The sequence below is a fragment of the Chenopodium quinoa genome, unplaced genomic scaffold (assembly GCF_001683475.1).
Source record: "Chenopodium quinoa cultivar QQ74 unplaced genomic scaffold, ASM168347v1, whole genome shotgun sequence".
Lineage (NCBI taxonomy): Eukaryota > Viridiplantae > Streptophyta > Magnoliopsida > Caryophyllales > Amaranthaceae > Chenopodium > Chenopodium quinoa.
Window position 1 is genome coordinate 5,341,335 of NW_018742484.1, and position 19,316 is coordinate 5,360,650.

Sequence of the window (19,316 nt, forward strand, 5' to 3'; positions counted from 1 at the left end):
GAGCATGAAAAGGGAGAACATATATTTTTTTTCTCCCACTATTATTATCTTACTAGACCGCCAAGCATTACTGCACTGATGGAAAAAAAATGAATGAATTGAATACATTTGATGATCTAAAACTGCTATTGCTGTAAAAGAAAGAATGGAGATAGGCTTCCTAAATCGGTCCTTTTCTTGACCGTTCTTCTATATGGTTTCTTATTTCTCCACAATAACTCATCAAATCCATTAGACAACACTAAACTACTACTATTAATGGCATCACCTAAACATGCCTTCCGCTTCTTCGAAGATTTCCCCTTCTTAAGCCTCCATCTTGACTCTACATGCCGAGGAGAAGGTGTCTGTGGCTCACTGTCTTTGGCACTCTGAGATCTGTTGAGATGACAAACAGCCCAACAACGCTTTACTAGCAATTTCCAAACATTATAAACTTTTTTGGAATATTTACATGAATCAGATTTTTGAAATCTAACCAATGGTAACAAAGAAAATGCAGGTCCATCTTTTTTTTTTTTTTTTAAAAAGGCAATAAATACTGGATAACTCCGAGTTCACAAACAAGGTAATACTAAGCAAATAAACAGCCAACGCAGAAGACGGTGAAATAAAAATGTTAATGGCTATGTAGAACAATGCAGATGCTGTAGGAGATGAATAAAAGAGCTTGCATACAAGGCTACTATGGGGTTGGAGCTTAAGGTCAATTGATAAGAACATTAAGAAGGATTTACCTCTCTCGTTTGACAGATGGAGAAACAGGTACTTTCCCTTCCATCTGAGGTTCACAAGCTGGACAGATGTAAATATCAGGAGGAGACACCAAACTGACACAATCAAAATGATACCACTCATCACATTCATCACACGCGATCATTGGCCTCATATCATAAGGTTTCCGACAAATGCAGTAAAGCACACTTCTCCCTCGCAAAAGCTGGAAATAAATAAACATTAGGGTTTTCAGTTTGGAGATCCCAACTAATTAAGGTCCACATTGACCTAAAAGGTACCTTAAGCTCCTTCTCAAAGTGGATGGGCAAACTCTCTCCTTCGGCTATGAGCTCAAACACTTTATCTAGCTCTAGATCCCCATTATCACTAGCAACCTGCATAATATCGATGTGTCAACAAAGATGTTGTAGTTTACGAAAGAATGAATACAATAATGTCTAAAGGCAGACCTTCTTTGCCATTTCTGCCCACTGCAATCCAATTTGCTTCACCTCTACAAGTTTTTGTTTGAAGTAATCTTCTAAAGGTACTTTTATAGCAGAGCCCTGAGATAATTAATATTCATCGAGATCAAATACTTAATCAGGAAAATGGAAACATGAATAAAGTAAAATTGCACTTTGTAACATCTTGTAATAGACTAACCTAAGGAGGGGTAGTATAGGGATTCTAGTAATATTAGTTTACTACGTTAATAGTCCTTAGTATAAATAGAGAGGTAAGGGAAAGAAATTTGTAGGCAAAATTTTGGAGTGATTCCTTTAGAGAGTTGTGACCTCAAATCACTATTTGGAGAGTTGTGACCTCAAGTCACCAATATGAGCTTTGTAGGCTAAACCTACTACCTTTCTGTAAGAAACCATTAGCAAGTTTAATAAAATTTCAAGCTTTCAACCTTAAATTTCTGCTTATACACAAATCCGATTGTTAGTTCATCACACATCTAGATAAAGGTACCACTAGACAACAAAATGAACGTCATCTATTATAATTCAATGAAAGTGAACAATGAAGGGAAAAAGCTAGCAACAATTATAACTTGAACACACCTCTTTCAAATGGCGCTGAAGCTGCTGCATAACAGGTTTCTGTGAACCCTCGATCAACCTAGAAGCTCTGATTCTCCATGAATTTCGTGCAAGTGCCTGATCAAACTTCTGGATAGCAAGCGAATCACATACCCCAGCCACATCTAGAGCCTGCAAACAACCGGCAAGTAGAGTGAGAACCAACAGCCCACAAGATAGATAAAGACCAGTTAAACGGAATTAACCTTCAAAGCAATTGTCAGTTTCCCAGAGATGGACGATACATCTTTGTCGAAGAAAGATAATGAAGAATCCACTATTCCTGACAAGCAGCCTCTGCATGCAAGAGCTTGATCGAGAATCTCTTGCAATATATCATATTCTTCAAGCCTGTGAAATTACAGATGCAAGGGTCCAATAAATTCAAAACAGATCAGACAAATCACAAACGATATGGAGCAAAAAAAATTAGTCAATCAACACTGACAAATGAGCAAATTATGTTTGTATGTAGTCAGGAGACAAGAGGAAGGGAACGAGCCAACGAAACATCCATTATGGAACAAATTTAAATGCATCACTGAGTATTTCCGTGCTTCCATTTGCCTTAACATCATGTACAGGTATCAGCACATATGGTTATGCATCCAACTATTCAATTACTTCTCCTTCCTGTCTTCCTCCCTCCCCTACCTTGTCATCAACTAAAGCTTGACACGTCATATGGCATAAATAAATTTCTAAGGTCACAGGGTCATATTGAAAATACACCCCCCATAGTTGAAACATTAGTATGGAATAACCAATAATTGGGATTACTATGAGAAGACCAGCCATAAACTGAACCGTTTGCATGTATTTGCTTTCCCTCAAACAGGACAAAATTTGTACTAACGAAGAAGCACCAATCCCAGGTCTTGACAAAAGCCATGGTTTGTAACAAGAGTTTCCTTGAATGCCAACTTCCAAAAAACATAAACAAAATAATCTGACACAGCTGTATGATGCTGCCGACTCATTACCTTGTAGTAAACTTCTTGGCATCAGAAGACAGCTCAACAAGCTTCTCCAATTCTGGACGCTTCCCTTTATATCTCTGCACAATTATCAATATATGACAAATATATCCAAAAATGTACAAATTATTCCATGGAATGTTTTAAAACAAGTGCTTACCAAAGGACTGTCTTTACTCCGGCATATTGAACCACTATCAACCAATACACAATAAGGGCAGGTATATTCTTTCGAATTGTCACAAGCCACTGACTTTGGAATCAAGCATCTAAGGTGATAGCTGCTCATCAAAAGAACAATTCTTTCTCAGAAACACATAGAATACACTTGAAACTTCATTCCCATACATGACTACTGTTGCTCTTTTAGGATTTACACATTAGTCACAGCATATGCAAGCAGGCAACCGAATGTACTTTAAGACATTTAATTAGTTAGTCCATCATAGAGATAAACAAAAGCATATCTTCACCCTAATTCCCAGAACACCCATAAAAGAAACAGGAAAACCACAAAATATCCAAGGAAATGTAAATTCTGTGTATCTAGACATAAACTGGTCAAACCCTCTCCTTGCCAAACTTGAATTAGCTTCTAGCCCATATACACCAAAAGTAGTATCTTACCAATCCTTACATGTTGAACAAGTGATAAACTCTTCATCATTAGAGTTACTGGAGCATCCAATGCAAAAGTATCTCACTTTCCAGCAACTTGACTTCTCATAGATATACAGAGATCTATGTAATGACTGTTTGATCTGAACATATAATAAACTGAATTTAGATTTTACAATAAACACCATAGTCACCAAGACTACAGTTCTATCTCAACCAAAAAAAAAAAGGTGGAATTCTGAAACATTGTAATAACCTTCAAAAGGGAACTTAACAATGTTGTCACATCTCCAGCTGAACACCCAACCACCTCCCCTCCTTGTTGCTTCCAATTCCCTATACTTTCAAGCTCAGACATCAACATATCTAGCTCTGGACAGTTAAAAGCATCCTTTCCTAGTTCCTGAGACAAGTAACAAGAAAATTTTTATCAAATGAAAAAAGCAAAAGGCATAAAAAATGATAGCTTACCAATCCGTGCAAGTAAATACAACAGAAACAGATTTCTAAATCTCACTTGTTGAATTAGATAAGCAATCTTCCATATAGATGAATAAGCAACCCTAAGATATACCATGTAGAAAAATACACAATTGACTTTCTTTATCCATTTTCATACTAATAGAATATATTGTTTGGAGTAAAAACATAAGACAAGAATTAATCTCAACCTTACTTAAAAACTAAGACCTATGAAACAGAGACTTCTATATGGAGGACTGGGGAGAAGTTGTTTCTCTCTTTTTCCTCTTAATCGGAATTGACCAAATTGAAATAAGAAACCAAACCAGCAGCAAAGATACATAAAATTATATTTAAAAAAATTAAATTAAAAAAAAAATATATATCAATAAGGGACCTGTATAATACAGTATGATTTTTCTTTGACAAGAGGAAACTTTCATATGAGATATTTAAGTTGACTAAGGTAAAGCTAAAACTATCCAGACCATTAATCCACCAAGAAACTGTACTTTCCAATTCCAAACATGGGAGTGAAATTTGCAGCAGACATTAATGGTCACCTTTATTTTCAAAATTAACATTGTCCATCATAATAAGGGGCCGTTTGGTTCGCGGTAATAATCAAAGGGAATGGGATTCCATGGGAATCATTCCCTTTCCCCTTTGATTACCCAAAAAGCTTCTACTCCCATTCCCCCCCCCTAGCCTTTCCCATTCCCTTTCCCCAACCACCACCGTACCCACATCAACCACCCTCACCCAGGCCACTTCTCGCCGGAACTTCGCTGCCCCACACCGGAATCTCGCCACCATCCCCCGACCCTTGCCGCCCCTCACCGGAACCTCGCCGCCCCTTCTCTCACCGGAAACTCATTCCCTCACCCACGCATAACCTTCCCCTCTACTTAGATCCGTCGTCCGCCTCTCCCCCACCCCTCGCCGCACCACGGCCAGCCTCGTCATCACTCGCCGCCTCTCCCCGCACCCCTCGCCGCACCTCCCCTCCCTTCGTCGGCCATCCTCACTCTCGAAACCCACCATCGAAAAACCTAACAAACCTAAAAAACCCATCCCCCTCACCGTAAAACTCATCGGCCGGCCCTCCCCCACCATCGAAACCCTCGCCGATGAGTTTTACAGTGAGGTGGGTGGGTTTTTGGGTTTTTCTGGGCTAAGGGCGGTTTTTTGGGGGAGGGATGAGCTGTGCAGGGGTGGGGGAGGGGTGGCGTAGGGCGGCGAATGGTGGGGGAGGTGCGGTGAGTGGTTTGGTGGATGGATGGTGGCTGGAAAAGGTGGAATTCGGTGGTGGTGTGGTGGTGGGATTTGTTTCCCTTTGTTATTAAACAAACAACATAGCAAATTTCAAGGGTTTCATTCCATTCTCCTCCATACCCTTTCCCCATTCCATTCCGATTCCACTTCGCGAACCAAACGGCCCCTAATATTTAAAATATATAGATAAACTATACTTAAAAAAAATAATAAGGAATTCATATAAAATATTCCAGGATATACTCTCTCCCTCCACACAAAGATGCAGCTTTACGGAGATGCATCGAGTGTTCACCTTTAATTCTAACAGTGAGGACCAACACCGCTCACTAGAACCATCACTGAAGAACGCTCGAACTTCTTCTTGCCAAGAACTACACAAAAAAAAGGTACCAGCATAACATTTATCAGATGGATGAAAATAAGTGGAAAGCAAGAACATCATAACATGAGCCAGTCAAGTAAAAGAGGAAAGAAAATTAAATGGAAGGAAACTAAGAAAGCACATTAGTCACAAACATTTATTACGCAAAATCATGCTACTATGAAAACTTTCAAAAATGTGACCAAAAGCCATGTCTTACAGCAAGTTGAAAACTAAAAGATCAATTTGAGCTTAACAATGATAAATCTGAATCTTCAACAGTTGGTTCTATCAGAATACAGAAGCCAATATGCTGGTGTGAAAGTATCAACAATGATTAATCATATAATAAGTACCAATTTCTATAGGCCACTCTAAGCAGTAGGAGATATTGCATTAATTAATCAAATACTAGGACTGTGGAGCACTGGAGCAGCAAGCCTAAGAAAAAGTGACAATCTAAATACATGAAGTCATTGCAAATTAACACTGATCAAAGGAGACACATTCGACCCTGTTATATAACTTTACTCTTGAAACACATGTACCAGAAAACTATATTTAAGGAGAACTAGTGCTTGTTCATCTCACTTACAGGCTATAGGCACCCCCCCCCCCAAAATAAATAAATTAATAAATAAAAATTCTCAGCCTCTCATGTACCCCAAATTCTTAGTATTTTATAAATACATATTTGCAATAGACCAACCCTTAAATAACTTTAAAAAGGAACCATAAAAAAGGAAAGAGATTCTTTTTCAACAAGAAACGGAATACGAAGCATAAGGGCAATAGTATGTGCTATGCAGCTGAAAAGGTAAAATAAGAAAGCAAACATATGGCAACTGAAAAAATACAATAAGGCTTTCTGCAAGGAAGCAAAGACTAAATAACCCTTTTCAATGTGAAACAAAGTATCAAATACAGGTTAGTGGAGGTAAGAGACAAAGATACGGTGAATAAAAAATAAATAATTGAAGTTTTAATTTCGAAACTCACTTGTGCTTTTCAATTGCCTGCTCAAGTTGAACAATCATTGTCGGAAAAGAGACCAGCATATTCTGTAGATTTGAAACAGAGCAAGCTCAATTCACAAAACCCTTGTACAATATAACCAATAAGTCAACAACTAAGTGGTTTCAACTTTTATCAACATAGCAATTATAAAACACCTGAGATTTCATTAGGATATCATCAGCATCAGTCAAGTGGAATCTTCTTATTCTTCCACTGCTCGACACTGATAGAACTTCAGAGGCTCTACTGAGCCAAGAAGCTGCATCAACCAATGAGATTACAACAAAAGCACCAGCATATTCAGTTGGAAGGTCTTTCATCTCTTTAATCAAGTTGTCAACATCCTGCATGATATGTTGAAGGATAAGTTTTATATGAATAATTAAATACAGTAAGTCATTGTAAAAGAATACCATACAAACAAGAACACAGAGTTCAAGCCAGCTAAAGCCTATTTCATTGTTCTTACAAAACAAATGCAAGCCCTGCAAAATTACCTCAAATGAAGGAAGTTCAAATCGAAAAATTAGGACCTTAGAGCACCATTTCAAGGTTGAAGCAGCACTCCACAATATAGAAATTTCAGGAAAGTCAAACCCCAGAGACTGACCAGCGTCTGCAACACTTTCAACCTTTGCTCTTAGTTGCTCCATGTCCACAATAACATCACTATGGAGTCTGTTAAAAATATCCTTCCTATCAAACATTTCCTCTACATCCTTTAAAGAAGAGCAAGCACAGCATCTCCATTCCTCACACTTCTTCAAAACAGTTTCAATCAACATTTTTTCTACTAATTTTACATTCAGATACTTTGACTGACAATCTAACTCCTGCAATGGTGACCAAGAAAAAAATTACGTTACATAAGAAGTCGTGAAAAAACAAAAGCAAGGAAGACAAAAAACTAACCTTCAGGTTCTCAAACGCTAGCAAGGCAGTTGAAGCAGATGTCATTAGAGCAGCAGACTGCAAAAAAGGCCTCGATTTTTCTAACCAGGAATTAGCAGCAGATACAGCTTCCTTGATAGCAGGAAGGGAAGGTAGGATTACAAATATATCCTCAGAGGTCCTGAAATATCCAAAAAAGAAAAAAAAAATTAATCAATGCATACTACTACCTCCACAGTTAGACAGAAAATGGGATAATAGGAACCTTATAGCATCCTCAAAGTCCTCCAACGTTGACTCATCTGCTAGGATCTCAGTTGCTCTTTCTTCCCAGGAAATTGCAGCAGAACGCATATTATAAAGAGAAGCAAACAGTTCTTCCCTGTCAATTTGTAATCTGGCAGAAGAAAAACAAAGCTCATAAGTTGAAACATACAAAAAGAAAAGAAAAAAAAAATTACACAGCAGTGTCAAGTAATAACAGGAAAGCAGCCCTATATAAAGAAGCATAAGGGCAAGGAAATCCTACACTGCAGCCTCAGATAGCACTTGTTGAACAAAATCTACCCTCATTTTAGATTTATGGACCTGTAATAATATAATTACATCAATATCAATTCTCACCAACAAGAATTAATGCAACAACTTGAGGGAAAGGCACAAGGTTGAACTTTAGTTAACATTATGTAACAAAAGGTTCACTTTCACCCAAGTTGGCATTCAATGAAAACAAATGTAGTAAGTTTAAAAGCAAGCTTGAAATATAAATGTCCCCTCTCCAATACCTTTAGTGCTTTTTCTCGGCAACATGCTTTACTTAGCTCAGCATCAACAAGAGCCAATTCGTCAACTTAAAAAAAAAAAAAAACAAACAAACAAATGTCAGGGGGCAAGTAGCAAGTTCGGATATTTACCAACTGCAGTCTGAAATTCAATATAGCAGGAGAGAGAGAGAGAGAGAGAGGAAAAAAAGTAATAGGTGCTCAAAGTTCAAAGTCAGAAAGCCAACCTTGAACTCTCAATTCTGATCCATCTTTCTGAATGCATCTTAATTCATCCACGACATTTTCTTGATCTTCCCGTTTATCAATGTTTAGTAGTATATTATTGAAACGAGAAATCCAAAAAACAGTATCACTATGATATTGTTGTAGTATCTTTAACTCTGGAATGTTGACTACAAAATCCCCAAACTCATGAACAAGAATCTCAAGTTTCTGCAAAGAAATCACAGCAACCAATTCAGAGGAAGAAATTATAGATAGAGAATGGCCAAGCAATAAGAATTGAATTCAGCTTAGTGATGTGGGTGTCTAGGCAACAGCCTTAAAATTTTGCAAAAAAATATCCTCGACACTTTTCAAATTTTGCTCTCCCTAATGAAATACAGACCTCCAAAGTTATGGAACCTTTCAGCATTTCATTGCAGTGATCCTGGCACAGTTCAGCTTGCCCAATTAACTCCAAAAGCTTTTCATTTTCTGGTACATTTAATCGTAGCTCTGACATCTATTTAATAAAAAGCTAACAAACATGAGAAGCAATTAAACAAAATTCTAATATGAAGCATTACATAAACATAGAAAGTCAGTTATACCTCCGCTTTCAAATGTTGAAGGAAATCAAAATCAATTGCAGCAGGACTGGTCTCAAAAACACATTTCTTTACATTATCAAGCCACACCTTAACATTTACACAGGAAAAAAAAGTCAATATAACTTCACGAATAACAGATAGTAGACTCAATTAAGCAAAAGATCAAACTCCAGTACAATAAACATAAAGCTAAAACAAATAATTTGCAAGTCGCATACACTCCAAACAAAACCCACCACATCGAAAAGAGAAGTGCTTTTGTTTTATTTACATCTACTTAAAAAACCCTACGCATCTGATTCCCTAGATAACAAAGACAAACATAAAAAATTTTGATAGCAATTTCAGAGCAGTTATTAAAAGGAACAATTGATTCCAAAGGAGCTGTGACTCTGTGTAGAGAAAAATAAAAAATAAAAAAAAAACATGCCATAATACATGCTTCAAATTCTCTTTGATTAATCTTTTTGACAACTGAAAAATCATAGTGTGTAAACAGAACAAAAGCCAAATCAAAATACACAAAAAGACACTAGAGCATTTGTACACAATTTAGCAAGTTATCGGTACAAGGGTGAAAAGACACAACTTTCTTTAACAGGGAAAAATTACTTCTATACCAAAAAAAAACAAATGCCAAAACTACATAGGTCAGACAACACCTGAAGCAAAAGACAAACCAATATGCAAAATGCACACACCTTCAGAGATGAAATCTTCTTCACCAACTTTTCACTTTCTTTGATGTAGATTGGGAAGCTTGAAGTTTGGTTCAGCAGGGTCTCCAGATCATCCATCTAGTAAGCAAGATAAAAGAAAACTATCCTTAAGGGGAAAAAAAGGACTGAAGTCGTCTTATATCTTGCACAAAAATAAATAAGAAGCTAGATCATACAGAAAATGTTAGCTCTGAAAGAGCATTGTTAATATCTTGAACCAACAGCCTAGCTGCTTCAGCATACTCCTGAAACAAAGGATCTCAACAATTAAAAATTCCAAATAGGGACCATAAAAACTAGAATCAAATATAAGCAGTAACATTATGTCAACCTTCAGTTTGAAAAGCCCAGGCTCATTACAAGGCACAGGATCATGTCCCAACAAGTTGTTGACATACTCGAGATGCACTTTATCCATATCACTATCACCAATTTTAGACCAGCTCTCAACAGCAGAAAGAGACTTTCTTATGCCCTCTGCCCAGTCCTTGGCTTGAACCAAATTCTTTACCACATCGCGTACCTAATAATTAAATTGTACATCAAATACTAATATTCTGTTGTTAATAAAAGAAATGTCCCCTACAAGAAAACACAACGCAAAGTTGTGAAAAAGTGAAAATAAAATTCCAAATTCCATCTTTAAGATGATTGGAGACAAAGACGCACCATTGCTTAATCTAATAAAAGCACACATGTAAGTAAGAGTGTAAGACAATACAATCAAATAGAAACTCAATGTTAACATGCCTTTTGACACTTACTCAACTAAACACATCAACCTTCAAAACGACTCACAAGCTCACATTATGAAATCGCTAATATAATTCAGTAAGAACCTTCTGGTAACAGAGTAATAGCAAGGGGGGGAAAAAAAAAGAAAAAAAAAAACATAATTAGACTTCTCATCTATCAATTTTATCTATTTCTTGATTACCAAATTGTCTTTTCATGTGCAAGATTTCACCAATATAATGTGTCTCAATTTTGTATTAGGTAAACCAAATATATAGATAAGTCTTACCGGATCCATTTCAGGACCAGCCCAAAGAAACTGTTGTGCTTCCTTCAATGCACTCAGATAAGCACTAGAGGAGAAGGGGAGCTTAGATATCTTACAAGAGTTCAACAACCAATCTTCAGCAAGTTGAGCAAGAGATATTTGTTTACCCTTCACCTATAGAAGTAGAAAATGATCAATATGGGAAACCAACTTCATTGGAATACACAATTGAATTGAAATGGAACGTCATATTCAATGGCCCATGCTACAGATGTACAAATATGTCAGCATACTATCAGAAAAAGAAACTCAGAAGTAAGAACCTATCATCTTGAAAGATTAATAAACTGACTAATAGCTGTAAAGAAACTTGAATAGAGTTGGTTACGAAGGTGAAAAAAAAAATCCCAGGGCTAGCTTAATGTATCTATGGAAAGTAGAATCTCCAAATTTATGAAAAGATTTCAACATAATATTTATCTTAGTAAATCATACAAAACTTATAAAATCATACAAAGGTTATAACAAAAGGCCTCAATAAACAAAGAGGAAAAATAAGCGCTCACATATTCTCTTATCATAAACCAGTATTTGACAAAACCAGGGATAATAGGCAGATATAGGAGGTAAAAAAAAGATGACTAAGGTTTCCTATGGTCTTGTACACTTTCTGTTCACACAAGTTGAACAAACACCCAACTCTATTAAGAATAAAATCCTAAAATCCACCAATAAATTAAACAAAAAGTAGTTGGTGGTACTCATTTCTATTTGCACAACACCACAGCAATACCGCATCCTAAATAAATGACTTTTTTTGTTAGTTGTAATTGCTATGAATCTTAAATTTAATAATATAAATTAAAAAAACAAATTATTGAAAAACAGAAAAAGTAGCTCGTTTTGTTTTCAGTTTACAAATGACTACTTATAAATGGTTAATTTTAGGTTCATAATACAACTCAAATCAGGCATCTCATGCAATCCCAAAACTAAAACGATACTGTTCACTCGATTTCCTACATCCCCAAACAGCAGTAAAGTTGTGTTTTCCCAAGGACCAACCCAATTCAAAAACATAAATACGCAATTTGCAGATGATAACCTTCTTTGTCAAAGTGCCAGAGTCAGTGGAGCATGCATTCGGTTCTGCAAAATCCTTTCCTTGTCCATTGTCATCTGAGCCAGAAATTACATTCTTTGTTATGACTAACAGTTCGTTTAATTCTGCAAGAGAGTGGCGATATAGGAGGCGGCGTCTCCTTGGATTACATTCACAAAGGCGTTCCCAGTGCTGCAAGACAAACAAACAATACAGGCTCGTCAAATAGTACATTCAAGATAAGTTTACAGCAAGTCTCCAGTCACTATATACCGCATCATTAATACAAGAACCAAATATATGCATCCATATTAATGTATTCCATGCAAATGAAATAAAAGAAAGCCAAAAGAGTATGCTATTAGTGATAATAAGGTAATCAGACCAGTAAACGAATGCAGTCATCAATATAAAAAAGAAACAAAGACAGTCTGAGTCATATGTAGTTCAATAAACATGTGCAAGAGAAGGCAAAGTTAATCTTTCCATGCTCTTAAGCAACAGAGGTAGTATATTTTTCACAAGTATAACATCCAATATTAACAATAAAAGGTACTCCCAAAAGTATCAAGATTTAAAGTACCTCTAAACACACAAAAGTGGATGGTCTACAGCGACAGACAACAGCTGAAAGATACAAATACTGCTGGCAGATTATGCAAGTGGGATCCTACAACAACATAGATCATATTATCAACTACCAGAATTGGTTTTCATAATATAATCAAATAAAAGAGAACAATAAAACTGGTTTCCAATTTAAGGAAACTATACCTCCTCAGTGCCAACATATTCAGGATGCTTTCTGGGTGACATAACAGATGTTTTGACAAGGCCCTTTTTCCAAAGCTGCTCCCTCCCATTCTTCTCTTTTGTAAAGACTCTCAGCAACTCCTTATTCATGTAAGGTGCTACTTTGGCATCACAACCAATCTGTTCAGATCACCAAAATCATTAAAAGAACCAGGAAAACACACGCACACAGCAGAGCTAACAAGCAGAAGTCAAGATAAGTGGAAAGAAGAAATTGACATCTTAAGATCGCCCCCCGACTCTTCATTTCACCTCAAGGATGTGTATCAGATCCTCAACAATCTGACATTTTATTTAGGACCAAGAGCATATTTTCACTCACCATGTCAGAAAATTGGACACTTCTGTGCCAAACATAAGCACCAGAGTCACATTTCCTTAATATATACACAAATTATTAGCAATCATGTTCTCAGAAATGACAGGCCCTATATAGCTATAAGAAATAAGTTTGTAAAGCAATTCCAATATTTGACCAAAAAACAAACACAGCGAAGCATGGATTGCAGGTGGCAAAGGTATACTGCTCTTGACAAGAAAAGAACTTATCAAGAGAATTTTTTTTTGACAAATAGTGATTTAATTACACAAATGCAACCTACATATAGTCCTATATTGTTGAAAACAAAATTGTCAACAAAAGGATCCTCTTGAACTAACAAGATGTTCCGAAGGAAAAAACACCCTAGTGAGTGGTCCACCATACAGACCATACCACACTATAATCTTAGCCTCGATGTATAATAGATTTATAGCTATATGCACTATAATTGGGCAAAATAATTTATAGAGTTCATTTTTAAAGTCAGCCAACCTTAACAGCCACGCAAAGCAGCTCCTCATGAGAAAGTACAGCAGGCTTATGATACAGTTGATAGAGTTCTGACCCAAACCCTCCATGAGGTAACCAATCAGCAGGAGCAAAATTAACAGCCTCAGCACAGTTCAAGCCTGAAATATCAAATGACTCAACATTTTGGAAACTTACATCAACACAATATAAAAGAAAAAAGACTACAGTTTAATCATGTATTTTCTACAGTAATTGCTTACCAAGATTGAAACCTCCATGATAAGATCTAGGAAATGTAATCACAAAGTTGCCTGGCTCCTTGCAGAGAGGAAGCACCCAAGGAAAAAAAAAAAGGCAGTTTACAGCATAAGCAAGCCAGTGGAAAAAGAAAATATACAAGAAATAATCAAAGTAATTCAAGTGATGAAAATTAAGCAAGCTCAAAAAAATATAATCAGAACCACAAACGATATGATATTAGAGGTTTACAATAATCATCACAAAACTTTAAATAAGCCAGGTGATTGAATATTGTGCAATTGTGCATATAGGTGACAACTCGCACACGACGATACTTTCCAAATTACTAAATATGGATCCAGCAATCTAAACTATACATAAGGGCCAAGACACTGAGTGCCAGCCAATATTTAAAACCCTAACTATCATAATTCCTTTAGACCCATAACTCCATTCTGGAAATTATATTTGTGTTACCATCATTCTCATGAACAATACGGATAAAAGAATAAAGAAAATTAAAAAAAAAAAAAAAAAAAAAAAATCTACATTTAACATATCATTAACAAAACAGTACAACATTTAAGACCAGAGATAACAGCATCCAACAGAATACAAGAATGCAACAATAGGAAAGCTTAATAATAATTTTTTAGTAGGTTTTGAAATTATCAGTAGTTCTTTATCTCATCAGCATATAGCAAACAGTAGATGTAAATAGTATGGATAATTAATAGGACAGCTCATCTCTCATAAAATTATACCTGCAGAACAGTATAAACAGGAACTCCATTTTCTTCTAAAACGGAGGGGTTCAACATCGTGACAAGCTGGAATAGCAAATCTGGCTGGGCGTCAAAGAGATCAGGTAGGCAGCTGCGCATAACCTGAAGGTGGTAAATATTGCTAGTTTAGACTTGTTTCAACATGATAGATATATTTTTTTAATTGGAAACAAATAAAATTACCAGAAGGCCTCAGCATATACAATTCAAGGAAGACAGTAAATGCTCTGATGATACAAAATAATTTTGCAATAGTTTTAGGTTTTTGATAGTCAATAAACACTCTGAAGGAAAATTCAATGAGCCCTTTAATCCAATAACATAAATTTTTAATTGTGACATGAAGACTGAGGACACAGAAATGTAGGCAACCAAAATCAAACCAGCTATCAGACAACAACAAAGATGAGGACAAGCCAATCTATCAATAGTCATGAGCTATTGGACAAATTATGGAGCGTCTAGCCTAAACAGTAAATTTCCAGACCAATGTTTCACTTTAATACCACATGCTCATCATGCCCCACAGAGTATAGTCACTAATATCTTCCAGTGAGCATTACAACAATGGCCAAGATATTCAATTGACATAAAGATCAATCACAAACCTTCTCAAATGCAGAGGCTTCACTACCAGGAACACTGTACCAGCATTTAGGCTCCCCCCTGAAAGCAGGTGGAAAATAAGATGATATAACAAATTCTGTGCAAACAAGTTCTATGAAAAAAGAAGAAAGAACTGCTCAGCATAATCACAGTCCACAATCATGGTCATATGGTAAAAAAGTACTCAAGCAGATTTTACATAAAAAGCAACAAACTCAAAATCAATTTATGACAAAATGATAAATTTTAAAAGAAAAGGTAATGAACCAGAAAAACAATACCAAATTCTTCACGCATATAGTCTACCAAATTGCAAACCCTCGGTTGTAAGAAGGTCAAACCAAGACAATCGAAAAACTCTTTATAAACTAAGAAACAATGGAAGATAAATGTGTGCACTTCTTCATTAACCCAATGGACAAACCACCTCACCTCCCACACTGTGATGCTCCGACTCGTATATGGGAATTGGGTTCCAGGTATTGATACAAGAGTATCCAACATGAGAAATTTTCATAATGATGATATGGAGTACTATTTTATTAGACACGATTTAGGATATGGACAAGGGACTTCCTTGGTTATATTCTGTTTTTCAGTTTTTATATCATTATTCAGTTTACTTCTAAAAAATACAACCTACTTAGCTTTCATCTGAAAATCTATTAGAAAACAAGCTAAAGGAAAAGATCCCATTGGTAATGTATCTCTTCGATAAATCTTCCCCCCTCCATCAAATTTTGCTAGTAGATCTCCCCACTCTCTTATTATACATTTCAGAAACTAAAAATAAAAAAGAAGGAAGTATATTACAGATGTCCAATTTCTCCCTGCAAGTAGATGACCTGCCTCCACACCCAGCGACAATAGCACAACAGCAAAGATTGCCTTGCTCATGGAGTCATGGACCAAAGGTCCTAACATTTTAATTTCTTTCATCATAAACCAACACGCATATAAATGTGATCCCCAGATCTGACATGAATTGATGCAATCTTCCAACACTTCAAAAGAACAGGAAAATATTCTTCTCCAAATCATTCAAGGACATTATATTAGGGAGTAAACATTTTAATTCAACTAGATTTCTAGTTTCCTGAAAGCAACTCTGTCCTCTTTCTCATCGTGGTTCAAAGTTCAAACCCAATAATTTTCGAAAAGCAATATGAAAAACTGGCGAGTCTGAGCACCATAAGAAGAAAACAACTTTCTTACATATACACACACAAACGGAAAAAAAATACCTATACTTCATATTCTACTAGTCTGTGTATCTCAGTCACGGTTATAAAGGCCAAAAGTGAGCTTCACTATTATCATTACAAAAATCTATGAAATTACATGCCTTGATATCAACCTGCAAGACAGAGCAGAACCAATTCATTCCTACATTTAAAGCTTAGTGCAACTCCTTATCAATGCTCAAAGTTTTTGACACTCATCATGAAAGGCCATACCTTCCAAGCAAGAAAAGCTTAACTAGCTATTTAGGTATCAATATCTTTAACAAATACAAAAGGCGAGTACTTGTAATCGAAATTTAAGGGGGCAAATCAACAAGAAAAACAATAGAAAATGGCATTAAGCCACGTACCAGTGATGATAATTCATTGAATAGAAACAGTGGTCTTCAAAGTGCCAGCAGAATGCAGAAAAGAGCATGCCAATATATAGCCAGGGTACCATAACACCAGCAATACTGTGATGAACTGCCCGAAGCATTGAACCCTTCAACTTTGGCAAGTTGTTCAGGTTCCAAGGACTATTACAGTATTTATTCCACACTTCAGCATCAACTGATTCTGGTTTTTTGTCATTTGAGCGAGGAAATCCACTTCCATATATCGATGTATCCAAATCGCTACCGTACATGACTTCAACCTCGCCTAATGATCCCCCTACAATTTCCCAAAACTTTTTTTCTAATTGCATGCGTGAACATGATGCAGATCCAAACCATTTTTTCTTGGTACGATCAGCTACCTTTCTAAAAGCTTCCAAAGATAAGCATTTTCCAGGAACGAAACCAAAACTATCTTCATCAGAATTCAGGCATTCGAGACAATACCAATTGCCTGGTGGAATTGCTTCCAAAGGAGGTGATAGGCAATAAATATGCCATCCCTTATTACATCTATCACATAGAAGCATAACCTCTCCATGCAACCCACTTTTACATTGTTCACATATCTGATCACGCTCCTCTTCCTTCCGTGGTTTGGACACTTTAACAGCATCCCCAGCATCATTATTCCGTTTCTTCTTTAAGCTATCCAGATCTGACTTCTGATCCCTTTTCCTATCATTATTATCTATCTCTCGCTTACAACCTTTTAATTTCCCCTTATTCAAGTCACTGTAATACTCCTCATAATCATACAAATGTTCTAGATACAGCTGACCTAAAACATGCTTGGCACACTCAGAGATCTTGCTCTTAGGCCTCACAAACCTAAAAACCTCTCCCCACTTCTTCTCCTTGGCAACCTTATCATACCCACCAAACCGCTTCACAGCATTAAACACCTTACACAAATCTAACTCCTCCCCTTCAAAAACAACCTTCCTCCTCGGCTTACGACCCCCACAATGGGTCTCAAGAAACCTATTATACTCCAACTCAAAAGTCTTGGAATCGCACGAAGCAGGCCTCGCCTGCAATTGATGAATAGCCTGAGTCTTGGTTGGGAACGAAAACGATTCCACATCTAAAGCAAAAGGGGGTTTCCATCCCTCAGGTGGAACAATCTTACAAATCCCAAAAGGCTCAGCCTCAGGCCTAATCTTATATATAAATTCCAAAGGGTCCCTAAAATCTTCCTCAGTTGGGTAATATACAGGTGCAGGGGTTATATTCATTGACCCATTTGCCGCAGAAATTTGCCCTAACAATCCTCCTCCTCTTTCAACTGCCCTAGGTCTACCTTTCCCCATTATTTCTTCATCCAATGCATCAACAATACTATATCACAAAATCATAAATACCCCAATTCAATTCAATTCAATTCAAACCCTAATTCACATTCCATCATAATAAAAAATATATAAAAAAATTTCACCAATCCAACGTACAATCTTACAATAACAAATAAAACCAAATTCAATGAAATAATTGAATTAAATTTCTAGGGTTTGAAGCGTACCTTCTTTTTTCTTGCAAATAAATTACAAATAAATTCAATAAAATTTTCTTTAAAAAATAAAATATGATCCGAAGCTTTTGAGATATTGAAAGTGAGAGAGTGTTTTTCGTGGGAGATTTGGTTAAGTTGGTTAGAGAGGAGAGAGAAAAACCAAAAAACAGAGGTTTTTGTTTTGTGAAAAATTTTAGGGTCTTGAAATTGGAAAATATTACGAAAAGTTGACACTAGGGGAGTAGGGGTTTTGATATTCTAATTTTCCCCCAAATTGATTTTTTTTCCCTTTTTTCCGTGATGAGAGAATGATGACGCGATTTTAAATGTCGTGGATCTTACGTGCTAAGTAGTTGAGTATTTAAGGGGTTAGATTTTTGCGTGATTATCACGTGATATTTTGGAGGAAGTTTTTGTTATTAAAAAAGGCGGTTCGAAGTGTGTGAGGTGGTTAGTTGAGTTGACTCGGTGAATTGAACCGCCCACTGTTTTTAGTAGCCCGTTGGTTTATGTTTTTGGGAGTACTAGGTTCGTATTGTGGTTAGAGTGAGTACACAAGTACATTAATAGATTCACTGTAGTGATTGTCTTAGGTTGTGTACTTGTGTGTACTTGTGTCAATGTGTTGCGTAGTTGTGAGTATTGTTAGTCCTTATGAGCATGATTGTGTCGTGTTAAATTTATATATGTCAAACATGTAAGCTGATAAATTAATATCAAAGATCCTTATATTGTTGAAACAATAATTAGGTCTAAAACATGTGTAATAATACGAAGCATTGGGTGAGACGAGCCTCATCCAAGTATCCAACCATTGGTGAAACGCACATTTTTTTATTTATTACAGATGATATCATTTGTTTACTAAATTATTAATTATATGATTAATTGTCTAGATGATATCATACGTTTATCGGATGAATTTGATATTCTTGTCTTGGCTAGATGGTTTGATTTATTGTTTGGATGGCATTAATACTAGTTTGGTGCCCCGTGTGATGCCTGGGTTGTTTATTGAATTTTAAGATAAACTTTTTATCTATGTACCAAGTTTTAAAATATATCATTGATACAAAATTAGTTAGGAATTGATATGCTTTTGTGACAATTTAAGT

General features: G+C 36.2%; 1 protein-coding gene across 1 annotated transcript; it reads right to left on the bottom strand.

Annotated features, from left to right (window-relative positions):
- LOC110719517 (lysine-specific demethylase 5D-like) lies at positions 1-18,631 on the bottom strand. Its single transcript, XM_021898469.1, has 34 exons — positions 18,211-18,631; positions 16,662-18,029; positions 15,070-15,127; positions 14,441-14,563; positions 13,697-13,754; positions 13,458-13,594; positions 12,605-12,763; positions 12,414-12,500; positions 11,834-12,022; positions 10,750-10,902; positions 10,057-10,248; positions 9,902-9,970; positions 9,708-9,803; positions 9,007-9,093; positions 8,802-8,918; positions 8,419-8,626; positions 8,195-8,259; positions 7,939-7,997; positions 7,675-7,806; positions 7,431-7,590; positions 7,016-7,351; positions 6,674-6,862; positions 6,501-6,562; positions 5,433-5,511; positions 3,657-3,803; positions 3,410-3,543; positions 2,943-3,063; positions 2,789-2,862; positions 2,012-2,156; positions 1,788-1,937; positions 1,188-1,283; positions 1,017-1,112; positions 738-940; positions 1-378 (listed from the first exon to the last, which is right to left on the bottom strand). The coding sequence occupies exons 2-34, from the start codon at positions 17,999-18,001 to the stop codon at positions 126-128; spliced, it is 5,574 nt and encodes a 1,857-aa protein (XP_021754161.1). The 5' UTR covers positions 18,002-18,029; positions 18,211-18,631; the 3' UTR covers positions 1-125.
- Positions 18,632-19,316: the final 685 nt, after the last annotated feature.

Excerpts from the sequence above, each read along its gene's own strand:
- LOC110719517 (XM_021898469.1), bottom strand. The coding sequence starts at position 18,001 with ATGGGGAAAGGTAGACCTAGGGCAGTTGAAAGAGGAGGAGGATTGTTA. Across the intron at positions 6,563-6,673 it reads ATATCCTAATGAAATCTCAG|AATATGCTGGTCTCTTTTCC; the intron begins GTGTTTTATAAT and ends TCAAATCTACAG. Across the intron at positions 5,512-6,500 it reads CAGGCAATTGAAAAGCACAA|TTCTTGGCAAGAAGAAGTTC; the intron begins GTGAGTTTCGAA and ends TTTTTTGTGTAG.